General features: G+C 44.2%; 1 protein-coding gene across 10 annotated transcripts in view; it reads right to left on the bottom strand.

The window, feature by feature from the left end:
* Positions 1 to 8825: 8825 nt before the first annotated feature.
* The window catches only part of Srbd1 (S1 RNA binding domain 1), a 187915-nt gene continuing 179156 nt past the window's right edge, over positions 8826 to 17584 (bottom strand). For all 10 annotated transcript variants that reach the window (XM_031357224.1, XM_031357223.1, XM_031357229.1 and 7 more), the window contains 2 exons: positions 12665 to 12849; positions 8826 to 9651 (listed from right to left, as the gene is read on the bottom strand). In XM_031357224.1, coding sequence (XP_031213084.1) covers positions 9362 to 9651; positions 12665 to 12849 — 475 coding nt within the window. In that variant the 3' untranslated portion in view covers positions 8826 to 9361. The remainder of the gene's footprint in view (positions 9652 to 12664; positions 12850 to 17584) is intronic.

Raw genomic sequence — 17584 nt, 5'->3', positions numbered from 1 at the left:
TGTCAAATTAGACATACACAGTCTAGTTTTGCATAGCCTCTCCTAGGGGTTTTGATGTTTTTATCTTGGGGATGGACTAGGACGTGGAGAGCTTTCCTCTTTGAGAGATGTGGGTTAAGGGCCATTTGTCAGCTTTAGTTTTCTTGGCCCTTGACTCACAGCCATTTTCAGCTACAGCAGCTTCCAGTATCAATCACACAGGAGCCAAACTCTCCCTGAGCCAAAGCTGTCTCCCTCCTGCTCTGACTTTCTCACTTCCCTACATACATGTGTGGCAGCTGCTCCAGCTCTCAGAGGGCGAGGTGGGAGCGAAGGACTAAGAGAACAATGGGCAGGATCTGGGGCTGGACAACCTAGGGCCAGTAGAATGGGTTGCAGTTGAGGGCCACAAGTACCGAATGGGGACCAGGGAACTGCCATGGTGAGGCACCCTAATATACAAAAGCTAAGTGTGCGGGGCAGAGAGGGGGTGACCAACATTTTTTTTTAAAGATTTATCTATGTGAGTACACTGTTGCTGTCTTCAGACACATCAGAAGAGGGCATCGGATCCCATTACGAATGGTTGTGAGCCACCATGTGGTTGCTGGGACTTGAACTCAGAATCTCTAACCACTAAGCTATCTTAACCACTAAGCTATCTCTCCACCTGACCAATTTTAATGTTTGTCCTGGTGGTTTATGGGGCTCCCCGGATCCATGTGGTCTTCCCTCATCATCTCCAGCACTATCCTCTGGGCCAGTTGCTTCATGAGAAGCCGGGGTGTGACTGTACTCACTTAGGAAGGCATGAAGACAGGGAACAAGAACCAGAACCAAGCATGGCCTCTCTCACACCTATTGCCATAGGGATCCAAAGTGTTTCTGGCACATCGCATCACTTGCTGACAACAGAGACCAAAAAGTAAAGCCTAGAGATATATGGGGAGCCAGCGATAGCCAGGCAAGCACTGGCCAGGTTTTCCTATGTGGCTGCGAGCAGCTTAGCTCTGTGGCTGTGAGCAGCTTAGCTAGTAGCTCTTTGGATTTGTTTTTTCCATTTCCTGAGCTCTTCGATCTTCTCTTCCTTTTCCTGCCCTAACATTGTAGCCCTTGAAACAACCTGAGCATATGAGACTTCTCTGCGCTCCATTTTCTGCAGAAAGTGAACTAAGAGAAAGCCCGAGGGGATTACACCTGGAAGAAGCAAATGGAGAAGATGGAGAACATAAGTCAAAGCCAGAGGAGAAATGGCTAAGAGGGTCAAGATGTCTGCATTAGCATTACTAGTGGTAGGCATCCAAGGTCACAACCCCCAAGGAGAAGGTGGAGGAGACATTAACTACATGCTGTTGGGGGTGTGAATGGATAGGAAGTGGGGGCTGATGTTTTGGCATGAGGAAGCCCTATTATGGTAGGCTGGATTTATGCAGCCTAGGAGGTCAGTGAAACTTTTTGAAGAGGATCTCAGGGTGGTTCCTGGGATCTGATGAACAGGTTGAAAATGAATGTGGTTGTCCCAGACTAAAGGAGAGTCTCTAAGAAGGCACCATAACTGGACAAATGATAGGTGATCCTTCTCGTTGTCTGGATTGGACTTAGGATCACCTCAGAGACACACTTCTGCCTGTTTCTGTGATGGTGTCTTCAGAGTGTAACTGAGCAAGGGACACCCAGTCTGGACATAGGTGGTGCTATCTCATGGGCTGAACTTCCAGAAAGAATAGAGAAAAAGAAAGCTGAGCATGCATTGCTCTTGGACACATGACTAGCTGCCTCATGTTCCTCCCTTGCCACTAGGAAGAACTGTATCCACTTTTAAAGTCTGACTCTGAAATAAATCCTTGCCCACTTAAGGTTTTTGTCAGGGATTTGACCACAGTAATAAGACTATTGACTCACACAGGAACAGAATCACTTTTACTCCTGAAAGGTGTCTTCCAGGTACGACTCCCTTTTTAAATGTCACAACCCCAAATAAGCAACACTTCCTACTTCACACCTTAACATCAGCACACAGTGGTGGACATACAAAGCTGAGACAGAGATGTCACAAAAAGGTCCGTATCCTTAGCCCTGGACATCTAAATATGCTGATACTCGGCAGAAGGGTGCCTTTGGGACCACAGAGCAGTGTTTTAGCAACTGTTTCCACGGACACTTTTGTCGCTGCTGTCATGGAACGCTAACAGAACAGTTAAGGGAGAGTTAAGGGAGAGTAGAGGGAAGGGCTTTGTTTGTTTTTAGTTTTAGTTCAGGATTCAGGTTCTAGCCTATCACCTTAAGGACGGCATTATGGCGACCAGGAAGTAGCTTACACAAGACCAGAACCAGGGACAGGTATAACCTTCAAAAGCTCTTTTCTAAAGGACCTGTTCTGCCACACAGGTCTCACCAACTAAGGCCCCAGAGCCTTCTACAACAGAGGCACTATTTAGGAAAATAACTGTTCTGCCAGGGACATTGTAGACTCCAGCCAGGGTCCATGACAAGGCAGATATGTAGGTGTTGATATGAAAATATCATTCATATTATACATTTTATAGAGAAAAAGCAGACCAGTAGAAATAACCTCAGTTTTAGCAAAACAGTAGTTAAGACCTCAATTTATTAAACGTCTTCATAGGAATACACACGATCAGGGAAGTATATGAACTATAAAAGTGGCTACCTTTTTAACACTGTGGATGTTTCAATCTCAGTATTTGTACATTTTATAGCACTGTGTGTGTCTTTTTCAGTCAGGAAAAAAGGTCATAAAATTATGATAAAATGGCCCCCAAGGACTTCAGGTATGTGTCAGATAAAATGACAGTCCACCTAGGAATCCAGTCATTTGAGTTATCAAATTACACAAACTTGGCCCAATGGGCATTTTGTATTCTGTTTCATGAATCCTTTGGCAGGTTGAAGCAAAGGATCTGGGAACACTTTTTTTCTCTGGTGCCACATTACTCATTCCTGAGGGAACTGAACCTGGGACATGCATGGTAGGTGATCCAAGGAGACAGCCACTGGGACACAGAGCCATCCAAACTCAGGCTGCTTTCCCTCCTTGCTGTAAGAGTTTTGTTCATAGTGACAGTGTTCCGTGAGCACCAGGCTCACGAGTATCACTTGGATGCCCTCCCTGCTGTAAGGGTGGAGAGCTTTGTTCATAGTGACAGCATTCAGTGAGCACCAGGCTCACACGTATCAATCACTTGGATGCTTTAAGATACTGCAGTAATTCCAGAACTGTTCTCTGTCTAACTGCTTGGATTAAACAGGCTTCGCATATGCACCCTACCCCCATCTCTCAGCTACCGTTGTCCTTCCAGCTTTAGCTTGTCCTTGTTTGCACAGCATCCCAGGCCTGGGGTCACCATTCTGTTGTGGGAAGCTCGCTGGCGCAGCTCTGTGCCATTTAGATGAATACTTTCCTTACTTTAGTGTGAGAATTTTTCTAAGATGTTTGAGGGGTGGGTATCATGGTTTTCAGGGTAAGAGAAGTGTATCTTTTCTGGGGGTGATCTTAGCTTCGAAGAGGTAGTAGTATAGTTAGTGCTGTGAGGAGCAGAATCTGCTCGCCCTCTCCTAAATAAGAAAGCCAGCCTGTTGGAAGCCTCCTCGGCCTGTGAGACGAGTGAGAAGAAACCTCATCGGTATTGGCAAGGAGCCCAGTCAGGCAGGAGTTCTCCGATCTGTTAATAAAACTTCACTAATAATTATGACTGGCTTTAGGCAGAAGGCCAAAGTGAAGAGCCTAAATTTACTTCTGGTTTTCCCATCCTGTCCCTTCTTGCCATTTCCGGTTTTAACACAAGTGTTAACGCTGGGGTCGGAGTTAGAAATACAGACCTTCCTGCTCCAACCTGAGTACTCCATCAATCCAGAACTTAGCTTTCTAAATTCTTGTGGCTTTCCAGCATGATGAGATGACACCAATATTCTTCAGGAATGCCTATGATATTGAACCTGATGCATCTTTGAATGATGCTTAAGTTCCAGGCCCATAGCGCTGGAGACAAACTCTACTGGTCCCTTCTTCACCCGTGGCTCCTGGCACCTGGCACAGGGCCACCACAGCTCCCGGGGGCATGCCCTTCCGATTAGGATTTTTACATTCAGAGATCCACAGATCCATGCTTTCTCATGGTTTTTCTTGTTTTCTACATAGCTATTCAAAAATGTCTCCAAGCCCTTCTCTGTTTGCTTGCAACTTTTGAGAGTAATTTACTTCAATGCATATCCATCTGTAATTTATTTTACATGTTATATGACAATATAATTTTGTCCCAGTTCAAAATATCACTTGTTAACATACACAGATTTCATTAAGCTGATTTATTTGGTTCTGTTTGTCTAGTCCCACACACTGTTTAAATGAAGGCATCTTTACAATATACTTTAATATTAGATATTTCCCTCCAAACTTCTAGTGTTATTATTCCTCTAAAAAACTATTTTGCTTTTTATATAATCTTTAAAGTAACTAAACAAATAACAAACAGAAAAAAGCTATTTGCAATTTTGGCAAGCGTGTCTAATAGCCTGCTTTTATATGGGTGCTAGTTTTTGAAGAACTAGTATTTCTAATTTTAAAAATTAGAAACATATTTATGTGTATGAGTGCTTTGTCTGCATCTATATCTGTGTGCTGTGTATGCCCATTACCTACAGAGGCCAGAAGAAAACATCAGACCTCTGGAACTAGAATTATTGAAGGTTGTATGTCACTATTTGGGTCCAAGAATTAGACTCCTGGTCCTCTGACAGAGCAGCTCGTGTTCTTAATCAGCAAGCTGTCTTTTTAGCCCAGAGCTGGTCTTTTTACAATGCAGTGCTTACCTCTCAGGAACTTAGTAAACCTTAAAGTAGTTGCTCTTTTTTTTATATTCAGTAGTAAAGTTTTATAATTTTTTTATCTTTTTTACTGTTTGTTGAATATTTGCCATTTTACAGTTTATTATAATAAACGGGAATCAATTGCATAATTGATTTTATAGTTTTATCAGAGTTCATTCATTCATTGACTTTTATTGAACACCTACTATATGTGGGACATTTTTTTTCATGAAAAGGATACACCTGGGAATGGTGACATGCAGCAGGGAGTACACCTTATCCCCAGTTTAAATAAATGCCTTGTTTATTCTTACATGGTGTGCAGTCCATAAGAGGCAGTCCAGGGCTACTTTGGATCCTCCACAAGGCCAGGATAAATCCAGTACTTCCCACTGAGCTTCACCACTGCCGTGCAGCCAACACTCCACACAGGAGAGAGCAAGGACAAGATAATCCAGGTGGTGGTGGTGGTGCCTGGCCTATTCCCCCCTCTACCTTTCCTGGAAGCTGCTCAGTGGATGAATTCTGCCTATACCAAACCAGCCAGACCATCTCCATTAGCTACTCTCATGTTCCCTCCAATTAGCTTTCCTTTAGCAAGAAATACATGTCAGTCTTCTGGAGAGACTGGGGTTTAGGACTGTCTGCCACAGTTTGTTTCTTCTTCTTTTTTCAATGCTCATCTATTTTACTAGTGGTCTCTCCTGGACTCATGACTGTAACGGGCTTTTCCAGAGTTCTCCCCTTGTCTTTAGTCTAAAATAGTTACCTGCTCATTCTGTGATGGTCAGTTTAAATTGTTCACTTGAACCAATCTAGAACTACCTGGGAAGAGGGTCTCTGTGAGAGTGTCTAGTTTAGGCTCTTCTGTCGACAGAGGATGTGGGCCTTGCCATTGGAGGCATCCCCCTTCCCTGGGCTCTGAGTCCTGGACAATATGCATGATGGGGAGTTGAGCATGCACACACTGATCATGTTCTCTGACTGTGGATGCTACGTGACCAGTTCTCTCAATTTCCCACTGCTGGGACTTCTTGGCCATGCCATGATGGACTTTCTCCCTCAAGTTGCTTTTATTAAGTATTTTTATCACAGCAACAGGGAAAGAAACCAACACACTTCCTGACCTAGCATGTGACCTTGGATATACTCTACTGAACACTTGGATTTTCACCTGTCCTAAACTCCGCACTGTTCCTTTCCTGACCTCCATCTCAGTACAGTTCTGTGCTCCCAGTACTTAGGACAGGAGCCTGGGACCATCTTTGCTTACTTCCAGATACAGCCAGAATCTTGATTTTTGCACTCCCTCTACCATGTTTTTTTCTCAGATTTTTAATTTCTATTTATGTGTATCGATATCTGGTGGGTTGTCCCATGTGCTCACATAGGCCAGAAGAGAGTGCTGGCTGGAACCTTTGGCACTGGATTTACAGGGTGATGGAAACTGAACTTGGGTCCCCTGGTGGACCAGCAAGAGTTCCTAACCACTAGGCAACCTCTCCAGCTTCCAATGGTCTGTCACCATATTTTAGACCAGCATTCCTTTGCAATCACAAGACAAGAGCTTTATGCACAGACAATGCTTTCAAACTCAGTTCCTGATTTTTAGTGGTCACCTTCTCACCTTCTATTTATATGCTATGTCACCATCTCTCTTACCCCATCATTACCAAAACTGAGGAGCTCCAGGCTGTGAAGGTTATGCACTTCAACCGATCTTATCTCTAACTGCTAAGCCCTTTATCCACACCTCAATGTTCCTCAGCCTGACATTTAGCCTGCACTTTCTCCTGCTCTCCCTACCCCCAGCTTTCCCCTGTGCTCCCACTTCTCCTTTTACCAAATCTAAATTTCAGCTAGTAGTTTCTTTATTCACAAGCCTTTAAGTTCCTGCTCTTCTCTCTAGGGTGTACTTGTTTGGCACACTTCCAAATCCAAGCAGGTTCCTCTTCTCCTGACCTGACCCTGCAGCCTCATAGCTGATCTGGCTGGTGAATCTAATGGACTATGAAGCCTTCCTCCATATGGGAGCACAGGCTGACCATCCCTCCTCTACGTCTGAGCTTGCGCTGACCGTCCCTCCACCATGTCTGGGCACAGGCCGACCATCCCTCCTCTAGGTCTGAGCATGGACCCAACTTTTACTTTTCACTCTCTCTCACCCCTTTCTTGTCTTTTTCTTTCTTCTCAATCCCCTGATCCTTTCTTCCTTATTTCAATAAGAAAATTAGAAGACACTCAGAGACCTTCTGTAAGTTCTCACATGAACTCTTACCTCTATGCTTAAAAACTGTCTTCTCTTCTACTAATATGAATGAACTTTGGTATTCTTATCTTTTATAAAAATTACTTTATTTTTTATTGTTTAAAACAATTTTAAAATTTAAATATATTTGATCACATTCTTCTCTTCATCCACCCAATTTTAAGTTCTTTCTCAAAAATCAAACAAAAACTCAATACAACAGCCCCCTCAACCAAGAAAAAATAAAACCATGCCAGCCCCCTTCCCCTAAAGTATCAAACTATAACCAAATCAAGTTCACACACAAAACCAAACAACAACAAAAGCTCCTGTAGAACCCACTGTTCATTTTATGTTGGTTAACTGCTCCTGAACATGAGTCCTGTCTGAGAGTGGTTGGCATACCCAGTGCCATTCGACTGGAGAAAGCAGTTTCCCTCTTCCAATGGGTACAAGTGACAATTCAATTGTCACTGCATCCCTACCTTATAAATCCCCCACTGTGAACTGGATTCCAACCAAATCCATTCAATTGAGGATATCATTCAATAACTTTCTTGCCCTGTGTCAAATTTCTCTTCATCATTACATGCCATCTCTTTTCTCTAGAAACACACAGAAACTCTCAGCTCCATGTCACTGTCTAGCCATTTTGCAGGTTTTCCCCATCTCTTCTATAGCCAAATTCTACAGAATGTCACTGCCTCCAACTTAAAACCCACATCGGCAAGGGTTGCAGCGATGACAGAGATATGACCCTTTTTCTCCCAGACTGGGCTATGAAGAGTCCCTTTCATGTTAGATAAAATGGGCAAAGGACACTCTGACCTGGTCCTCCTCCCGCACACAAAGGCTTAGGGGCCAAGAGCACAGAGCTGTTCAGGCTCCTTAATCCAAGTGCCCAGGAGGAGGACCACTCCAGGGAGCACCCAGGGCACCACTGAGCATTCATCTGCACACTATGAAGCAGACAGTCTTGGCAAGAAGGATTTATACTTCTACTTCAACTGAAAACGCATTAGTATTCCTTGTCAGGGAAAGACCAGGAAAGGCAGGAAGGACTCACAGGGGTGAAACAGGCAAACGGGACTTCAAAGACACCAGGCGGAACTGGTGTGTACCACGAGGACACTACCTCCAGACAACTCCCACTGAGTGAGTCTAGGATCCCAAATTGGGCATTCTGAGGACAAGCAGCAGAGGAGCGGCAGTGGCAGCACTGAAGTCTTCAAGGGTAATGGTTGCTTACTTACAAGTTAAGGAATTGCCCAAGACAAAGAAATAGGGCTGGCCATACTTTAGTATCCGCCTTCCACACGTCACTCACAGGCCCTGAGCTGTCAGGGCCCATAAGCACTTCACCGAGTAACCGCTGTGGGCTCTGCTCACCTCATCTGTCCCTGAGCTGTCATGCAACACTTACCTTCTCCACCGAACAAGAACAGAGCCCCTTCCTAGATGATGGCTAAGAAAGAATATGGCCTCTGTGCTAAGTTATGGCAATTACAGTCATTCTTTTTTTTTTGGTTTTTCAAGACAGGGTTTCTCAGTGTAGCCCTAGCTATCCTGGAACTCACTCTGTAGACTAGGCTGGCCTTGAACTCAGAAATCCACCTGCCTCTGCCTCCCAAGTGCTGGAGTTAAAGGCGTGCGCCACCACTGCCCTGCTAAAGTCATTCTTGAAATGTCCAGAATCTTCCCTCTTTCCCAAGGCACAAATCACATCTTAACTCAGTGTGGCTTCTAGCATTCACTCAATGAACACACCACACCAAAGTAACCAGCTAGTCATTTATTGTAGAGGTCAAAACGTATGTGCTGAGGGACACATTAAAATGATTCAGTTGATGGTCATAAACACATGATAATCTTTTACTAGTATAATTTTACTTGGTTTGCTAAGGGAAAATAAAGATTACAAAATTATAAATTATGAACAAAAGTGCTAATAATACCACAATAAAATGGCAGGATTAAAGACTGCTAGTCTTAATGTATATCAATCAAATAAGCACATCTCAAATAAGCAAGACATCCCACCCAGGTCTAAGGTAGGAGACCTTAGCAGGAGGATGTGAAGCCACCTGCTGTAGTATAGTCCACAAGGAATTACAAAGACAGAGACTGCTGCTGTGGGACGCCACGCAAAGACGTCCATCACTCTTTCTGTGGGAGTCAGGATAGTGTGATGAACACTTCTACTCAGGAGCCCCTCTCCTCTGCTCTCTAGGTTCTGTGAGCTCTGGCTCATCCTCATCAGACTGTAGAAATGAGGGAACACATTGGTGTTGGCCTTCAGTAGGGCACTCACAACACCCGGAGGAGGTCAAGTGAAATCCTAGATTGGGGAATGTCAACGTTGAGGACTTTCACCTCCACCTTCTCTCCAGGGCCCAGGCCCAGGCTTCTTCTCTTCTTTGTTTTGGACAGCTTGGCTTCTGTTATGAATCGGACAGGAATCAGCCCCGCCTTCCCCACTCCTATATCCACAAAAACCCCAAACAGAGTGGCATTCTCCACTTTGCCTGTAAGAACTGTCCCAACTTGCAGGTCTTCCAGACACACTATGCTTCTCTTGAAGTCAGGCTTATCAAAATCTGTGAGGAAAGAGGATAAACGTTAGTGTAGCCAAGAAGCCACTGTGCCTAGGGGGCTGACGTTCATTCTTATTGATTGATATGGATGCCAGCTCAATAAAGCTCTCTGAAGGAAGAGATAAAGATGCTAAGGACACAGGCCTATCTTGAGAAAAAATACATTCTGGGAGAAACAGGTTCCACATACAATTCAAGGAAAGCTTCTCAACCCTTTTCTTTTTTTTAAACCCAGTCTCACTAATGCCTTAAGCACTGCCTGGGAGGATCTCGACAGTTGGCTCACTTTCTTCCTTGTAAAGGGCAGTCAGAGTCTATCTTTGCCCAATGACTACACCAGACTAAACCATAAATGCTTAGACTGTAGGAGTCCTGGAGACACGAGAGGGGAGTTGGCTTTCAGTGCCTGGATTCTTAAATTGTTTCAAGGTGGTCAAACGTTCCACTAGCTTTTGGACAAATGTGGGTAAAGTCAAATGTTCTCTCTTTACTTTAGTGGGAATTCAGGAATCAATTCTATTTCAAATACATTTATTCAAACAGAATGTATAGGTTCCCAATTACCTATGGCTCAGAACTGCACACCAGCCAGAGTTGGCCAAAGTTAGCCTCTCACTTCCTCTAGTTCAGCTGATTGATTACTGTCATTACTTCAGGCCAGTGCTCTGTTGTATGCCAGATACACAAAGGTGAAGTCCCTATGTCCCTGTGTCAGGCTCTTTACAGCCCTTTCCTAGCCCATCCCAGTACACATATCCCTGTTCACTGACACTAGACCCTAAAATGTGAGTACAAAGCAGGCTAAGTACCACTATGGCTCTAGATTGCATAAGACAACAACGGTCTGAGATAGTGCAACAGGAAGTTTAGATGGGGCTGGTGAGTTCCCCACAGCCCACATTTACCCCTCCAGCTCAGTTCTTTTCCCTAGGATCACTGAGTGCTGACTCTAAGAACAAACATCACCTTCTAGCTTGGATTGCCTTTCCTTAGACCTCATCTGCCCTGCAACCCTCTAACCAGGCTCTTTTTCCTCCACAGCTGTTGGCTTTACCCTGATTGCTTGCTGGAGCTATCTTTTACATTTGTATTAACAGCTGGTCACCTCTTTCTTTCCCTCCCCAGTCAAAGCACCTTAAGACCCGGGTCTTTTTAGAAATTGAGCTTCCTCTCCTCCTGTAAAACAAGACAAAAATCCCTAAACCCTAATCCTCACCGTCCTGACTGAACACACCAGCATGGGAATGGACTCTGGGATTTTACCCGATGCTAGACTCCAAAGCAGGAAGCACACAGGCTGAGACCATGTCAACATGAAGTGAAACTAAGGCCCTGGGCAGAGGCAGGCTGGTCCCCAGGCTAGTGAGGCAGGTTCATGCTTGGACATCTCTTCCCTCCTTTCCTTGTAGAGTCCAGTGGCTGCCAATCCCCATAGGGTTCTGATCAGTTGCTCAGTTTAGCTTTTCATGAAAACCAGAGTCAGGAACCACTCACTACGTTCCCCAAGACAGCTGGGAACACGGAGAACAGAAATCCTCTACGAACAATGTAAACTTGAATACATCAAGGGCCAAGGGAGCAGTCAGGCCACCAGCATGTTCTGAATTAAGGAAACTTAACTAGCAAGGAAGGTTTACTCAAAAGGATCAATGTCAGCAAAGACAGAAGCCAGATGAGTGAGTGCAAGGAAAGGATGAGGCATAACACAGGAAACACTTTTGAGAAAAGGAGAAAAGAGATGTAATACAAATACTGTAACATGGAAATACCCAAAATACTGTCTACCCCACCCCACCTCCAAATTCATCTGCCTTTCTCTGGGAAATGTGTTGTGACTTAACTAGGGCAAAGATGAGTTGACAGTTTGCTTAGGGCGACCTGTTTGGAATGCACTCTGGAAAGCCCAGGTCCATCCGAACTCTGCTCAATAAGAGGCTGGGCTAACTGAGTGCTTGCCTTTGCTTTGATAAAGAAGCAATCAACACTTTGATAGAAAAATAAAGATGGGGCTGGAGAGATGGCTTAGCGGTTAAGAGCACTGACTGCTCTTCTGAAGGTCCTGAGTTCAAATCCCACCCAGCAACCACATGGTGGCTCACAACCATCTGTAACAAGATCTGATTCCCTCTTCTGGAATGTCCGAAGACAACTACAGTATACTTACATATAATAAATAAAAACATCTTAAAAAAAAAAAAGAAAAAAAGAAAAATAAAGGTGAACAGGAAAATACAGTCCAGGCCACCCATAGCTCAAGTGCCTTTGTAACCATCCAGTGAGGACATAGGCATATTACCAATCTCAGCCCTCATGAGACACACTGATCTTAGTGTCCCTGCAAGAGACAGATATGGAATCCATAAGGAGAGAAGCAGGCTTCGCAGTTCCATCTGTAGGAACAGCCATTTTACATGAGGACAACTCATTTTTGATGCCCACATTTTTGGCACTTGTCTTACTCAGTGTTTTATTTTCTCCAGCTGCAATTCTGTCTCAATGGGTCATTGCTCTCAACAACTACGGCTATTACACTTCCTTTACCCTCTCCCTGCACAGAAAGCTGAGAACACTCTAAATTAGAAAGACAATTGTCTTTCAGAAATAATAATCTTATTTGTTCAATGTGCTCAGCGAAATGGAATCCAGAAACCTGGAAGGCTGTAATTTAGGAAGAAGATTCACTTTTTGGTGTGAATGGAAAACTTTACCTTCTGGCTCTTCAGACATAAAGACAGTTTACAGGAGACTCAGGGAGAACATGTCTCCATGCACACAGAAGCATAGCACATGAGATGTGTCCAGGTTGGTGCACCAGCAAAGCAACAAGGATAAGGAGTCTGAAGCCATGCTTTGACTCCAGACAGGAATCTAAGAGACTGTGGAGGATGAACGTTGACCCTTGGCCCTCTCCTGTGGAGGATGAACGTTGACCCTTGGCCCTCTCCTGTGACCCTCTCCGGTTGTGAGGACCTAAGGTGGTGATGGTAACTTCCTGAAGACAAGGGCAACAACTCACCTGTTCGAATGTCATAGGTTTTGGGCTGGCTCAAACCATCTATGATGACCTGCAGGGTGTGTGCAGTCGTTTGTAACCTTTCAGCAGTTTTCTCTAGGCCTTCTTTTCCGAGAGATAAATTTATTTTCTGTTGCATTTCAGGCTTTCCAATCTCACATAGTGTCCCCCCAATGAACGACAAAAACCTTCAGTGGGAAGAAAAGCCCAACATTTATCAGTGATGTTGCTTTCTACATTTCTTTACAAGATCACCTTCAAATTCTCTCATCCCAGGACACTTATCCAGCAGTTGGTTTTCACTGAGAGTCTGCAGTCTGCTTGTGCTGTGGTAAGATTTAGCTAATGGGCATGTGGGCGAGGGGAGAAGGTGGATTTAGGCTCTTGTGCAATTTTCCACGTGTGCCACCTGCTCTGAGTTGGCCCAGGAACGTTTTACAGTGTGCTGTTCAGTTCAGTGTTACATGTGTAGCTCCTAGGCAAGGCTATCTATATTATCTCATGTTTCCTGAAATTTTCAGTAGAAAAACATTTGAATTTAGATAAACAGACAAATACGATCCATTGGTGATACCAGAGTCCAACATGGCATGTGTCAAGCACTCCTGGCTTTTGACACTGCTCACTTTCCGTATGCTAACTGTACCATATGCCTATGGCCTGTGATGGGAGGGTGACCTGACACTGCCAGTTCCAATGACACAAATGCCATTGAGCCACACACAAGTGAAATTACCTAAAAAGGTCGGAGCATTCAACAGGCAAGTAAATCCCAGAGGGTGGTAAGGAGTAGGGTATGCTCACACTCCCCACAGCAACACAGCAGTATAAAAGGGAGGGGTGTGAAAGAAAAAGTGATTTTTTTTCCCCAAAAGAATGCAAGTAAAACCTCAAAGCTCTAATCTAAAGCCGAATGCTCTTCCCATATCCCTACACACCACACAGCTGCGATGCCGCCTTTAGCCCTCACCCTTGCCTGGTTGCTACCTCCCTTGTTTGCAGATGCTGCCCAGTTAATGAGGTAAAACCATGACAACACAGAGCAACAAATTACGGTTAAGACCCAGTTCGCTCCAGTTTCATGTGCGTTCCGGGGTATGGCTCCTTATTTTTCTACATCATTAAGTTTCATTTCCTATGATTAATGACACTTTAAACATGTCAACACAGTAATCAATAGATAGTGATACTGATGCCCTCACAGCCTGTCCTCTGAGAATGCCTCCGAATACAGGAAGGGAAAAGGAGTGTGCTGGAGTCTGTCTCTGGCTACAGCCCCCCATGGCAGGAACTACACTGTGCAGGACGGGCTGTGGGCCACACCCATTCTTTTTGGGCACCGTGCTCAGTCAGAGCAGCTTTCTTCAGTGACATCCAGTGCTGATAACCTCAAGCCTGGTGAGAAAGGCCTCTCACCTCGCACTTAACTAGGGTATCTCTTGGGTTCAAACGGGCAAGCCTTCTACATTTCCAGAGCCATATATATATATATATATATATATATATATTTTAATTTTAAAAGATTATCTAGCATCCAACAAGTTCTCTTGAAGATACACTTTGGCTAACAGTCTAATAAAGACAAGAGTGATGCTTATACCCTTCTTTGGAAATGTGCATAATCAAAATGGGAGGCCAGGGAGATCTTCAGTCTGCGGCCAAGACTTTGCCAGCAGGGGAGAGGCAGCATGTATGTGCTTGTGCAATTGATGAACAAGCAGTACAATGGACTAGTGACAGGGAAAGATGCTGGAGCTCTGACTGACAGGGCAGACGACACAGGGCAGGGTCTGCCTGCAACTAACTTCCTCACACAACATTTTCAATAATTCCTCCTCAGCTGACAGACTTCTCTGGTGCTCACTGACTTGGCCTTGCTGGTGTGCAACTGATTACCATGTAGAACACATTCCATACCCTCTATACTCTGGGTTACAGCTATTTGCTAGCTAGTGAATTTGTTAACTAGCTGGCATGTGCTAATTAGCATAAAATCAGTGGGTTTTATACACACACACACAAACCTTGAGTGGTATCTAGCAGTTAGTAAAGCTGTGGCAGAAGACTCTCTAGAGCAGCATTCAGTAGGCCACTTGGAGCTGTAAGATTGTACTGTATGCTCATCTATACATGCAACTCACTGAGAGGGACTAGGTGCTGCAGAATCTCTTCCGTATAAAAAGGAAGTCTGCTCCTCTGTCCTGGGAGTCAGTTCACATGCTGTTTCACCCTCACAGAAGCCTGCCTGCAGGCAGCAGCCACTGAGATCAATAAGGAAGTGGCATGTTTGCTTCCAGCTAATGCTTTGTATTGATCAATGCTATTTTTAAATAATGATGAGAACAATGTTAAGTAGTTTTTGTATTTTGAAAACTTTCTTAAAGTTAACCAGGTCACAGAAAAAGCCAACAGAAGGGGTAGAAACTGGGAAGGACGTAGAGCCAGCCCTGGGGTGGGTCTCAGACATATTTGGCAGCCCAGGATGGGAGGAGACGCTTCATGCTGGAGCTGCTCATCAGCCCTGGCTTTTGCAGTAGCACAAGAAAAGTCTCTACATTCTAAAGTCCCCTCCGGCAGTAAGAAGTATGCCCAAGAACTTCCTAGCTCCAAAGTGCAAAGGAAAGTGCACACGTTATGAAGCTTAGAATGACAAATGCGCACCACGCTGTGCTTGCTGCACATTCTCACTCAATTATAAGAGCAGCCTTAAAACGCAAGGCTATCAGGCTGCCCAAGGCCGTGCAGCTACTCCTGTTCACTGGAGCTTCGCATCACGCAGGTGTCCATGCCACTGAGTGCATATAGAAAATTACTGTTATATTTGGCCAACACAATTTAATGGCAGATCACTTCTGAACACCGAGTAAATCCCACAAAGAAGTTATTACACACAAGCTTTTAAATAGACAGTTCTCTCAAGTCAATGGGCTATTAAAGCCATCTCTACTGTCTCTGGAAGGCTTTTTCCATTTGCTAAGGGTTGCTGTTGGAGCTGCTGTTTTTATTTAATATGTAATTTCATCCATCTTACTTAAAGTAAGAAAGTAGCATAAATGCAACAAATGAGCACATCATGTTCTCTTAGCACACATCTGCACGGAGTTAGAGCACAGCATAGCACACATCGCACTTGCTTTTCAAATGCAAAGCTACCCAAGCTAACACTGCTGAAGTTTTTAACAGAAGCTGGCTACAAAGGCCAGGTCCTTCTCCACAGAGAAAAAGTCTTTGTAAAACTCTTCCTCCAAAGAGTAAGGAATTCTCCAGATTCGTAAGACTCTGGAAATGGCCATTCAGATTTATGTAATCATTTCCAGCACAGGGATTTAGAAGCTGAGGAGTTTGTTACATAGAGCAACATGACACCCTGCAGAGTTCAGAACCTTGGTGATCTAACATCATCACCTTACAAAGAGCACAAACGGTTTACAGCCCATGGAGAGAGCCATGCTAGCACAGCAAAGGCCACTGTCCTCAGAGACAGCCATAGCTATCACATTTTATCCATTTGTTCTATAGGGATTTTGTCAACAAGTAAAAAATTAATCACAAGAACACAGCCATTTTGGAAATGAAAGGAAACAGAGAGGGCTTACGACTGTTAATGTATGGAGAAATTCAATGACTTAGGGAGATTTGGCTTTTAAACTGGAGTTGTGTGTGAAATGGGGGGTGCTGACATGATTCCAAATCCAGCAATGGTCTGGTACTCAAAAATCTCCAGAAACTATAGTTTCAAATCTATCATAGTAAAAAAGAGAGAAGAAACTTGAACTCAATGTGGCAAAAGATAGACCCTAATGTCCTCTGCCCTGGCTGGTATATACAAGTGTGTTACCCCATCATCCTCTGCCCTGGCTGGTATATACAAGTGTGCTGGCCCATTGTCCTCTGCCCTGGCTGGTATATACAAGTGTGCTGCATACAAGGAGTTCAGTCTGGCTTGGTGGACTGGGTGACTATGTGACCATCTCAGCTGTCTTGAGATCACATCAGTTGATAGCCATGGGAACAGCACTGTCATCATTACTAACCATCTTTCAAATTTCTCCTGGATAAACCAAGACACAGACCTGGGCCAGAATCTTAAAAAATCTGGGCTGGTAAGAACCCCACAAGCAAGTATAAATGCAAGTAAAGTGCATTTACAGAAGGCCCCAGAGCTACCAATCACTCCACAGAAGCTAACAGAATGCTAATGAAAACGTTATTTAAGTGGCTTTTCTTAGCACTGATCACCAACAGAAAGAACAAGAATGTTCCATAAACATATACAGCTGACTAGATTTTAAAAACATAGTCCAAATAAATATCCTGAAAATATAATGGGGCTTTCTTTGAGGCTCTCCCTTTAGGCCCTCAGAGATAAGTTTTAAATGGTATGAACTATCTGGGCCAGGTGGTGTATCTTTAGAGTCCTTTTGTGGCACCACTTGGAATGTCATCGGGAAGTCACCAGGAACCAAAGCTGCTATACCTGAGGAATACAGATTTCTAAGCACCAAGCTGCCATTGCTCTCACCTTAGGCAGACTGAGTCCACGCTTCCTTCTATGTAAGGGCTGGTTAGACAACGCCCGAAAGTAGAGACTTGCTGCCTGTCAGTGTCTGCAGTAGACCCTGGCCTCAGGCAGCTGTTTCAGAAAATCTTGACATTCCTTAGCACTGTAGTATAGGGAATTAACTTTTTGCCTAAAAAGAAGTGCCAGTTAAATGTCTTCCAAATGGTCAAGCGTTAAGGTGATCATATGGTTAGAGACAGTTGGAAATGGAGCTCACACAATTTAACCAAAGCATGGAAGACTGGTACAGCAATACCAAATATCACACACAGCACTGGTAACCTATTCCAGAAGATCTTGCTGTGAGTCTCATACTGTGTAAGTATCAGAGTTCGACTCTAATATAAAAGCAGCATATGTAT

Source organism: Mastomys coucha, unplaced genomic scaffold (assembly GCF_008632895.1).
Source record: "Mastomys coucha isolate ucsf_1 unplaced genomic scaffold, UCSF_Mcou_1 pScaffold6, whole genome shotgun sequence".
NCBI classification, from domain to species: domain Eukaryota; kingdom Metazoa; phylum Chordata; class Mammalia; order Rodentia; family Muridae; genus Mastomys; species Mastomys coucha.
This window is presented reverse-complemented; position numbering and strand designations above follow the sequence as displayed.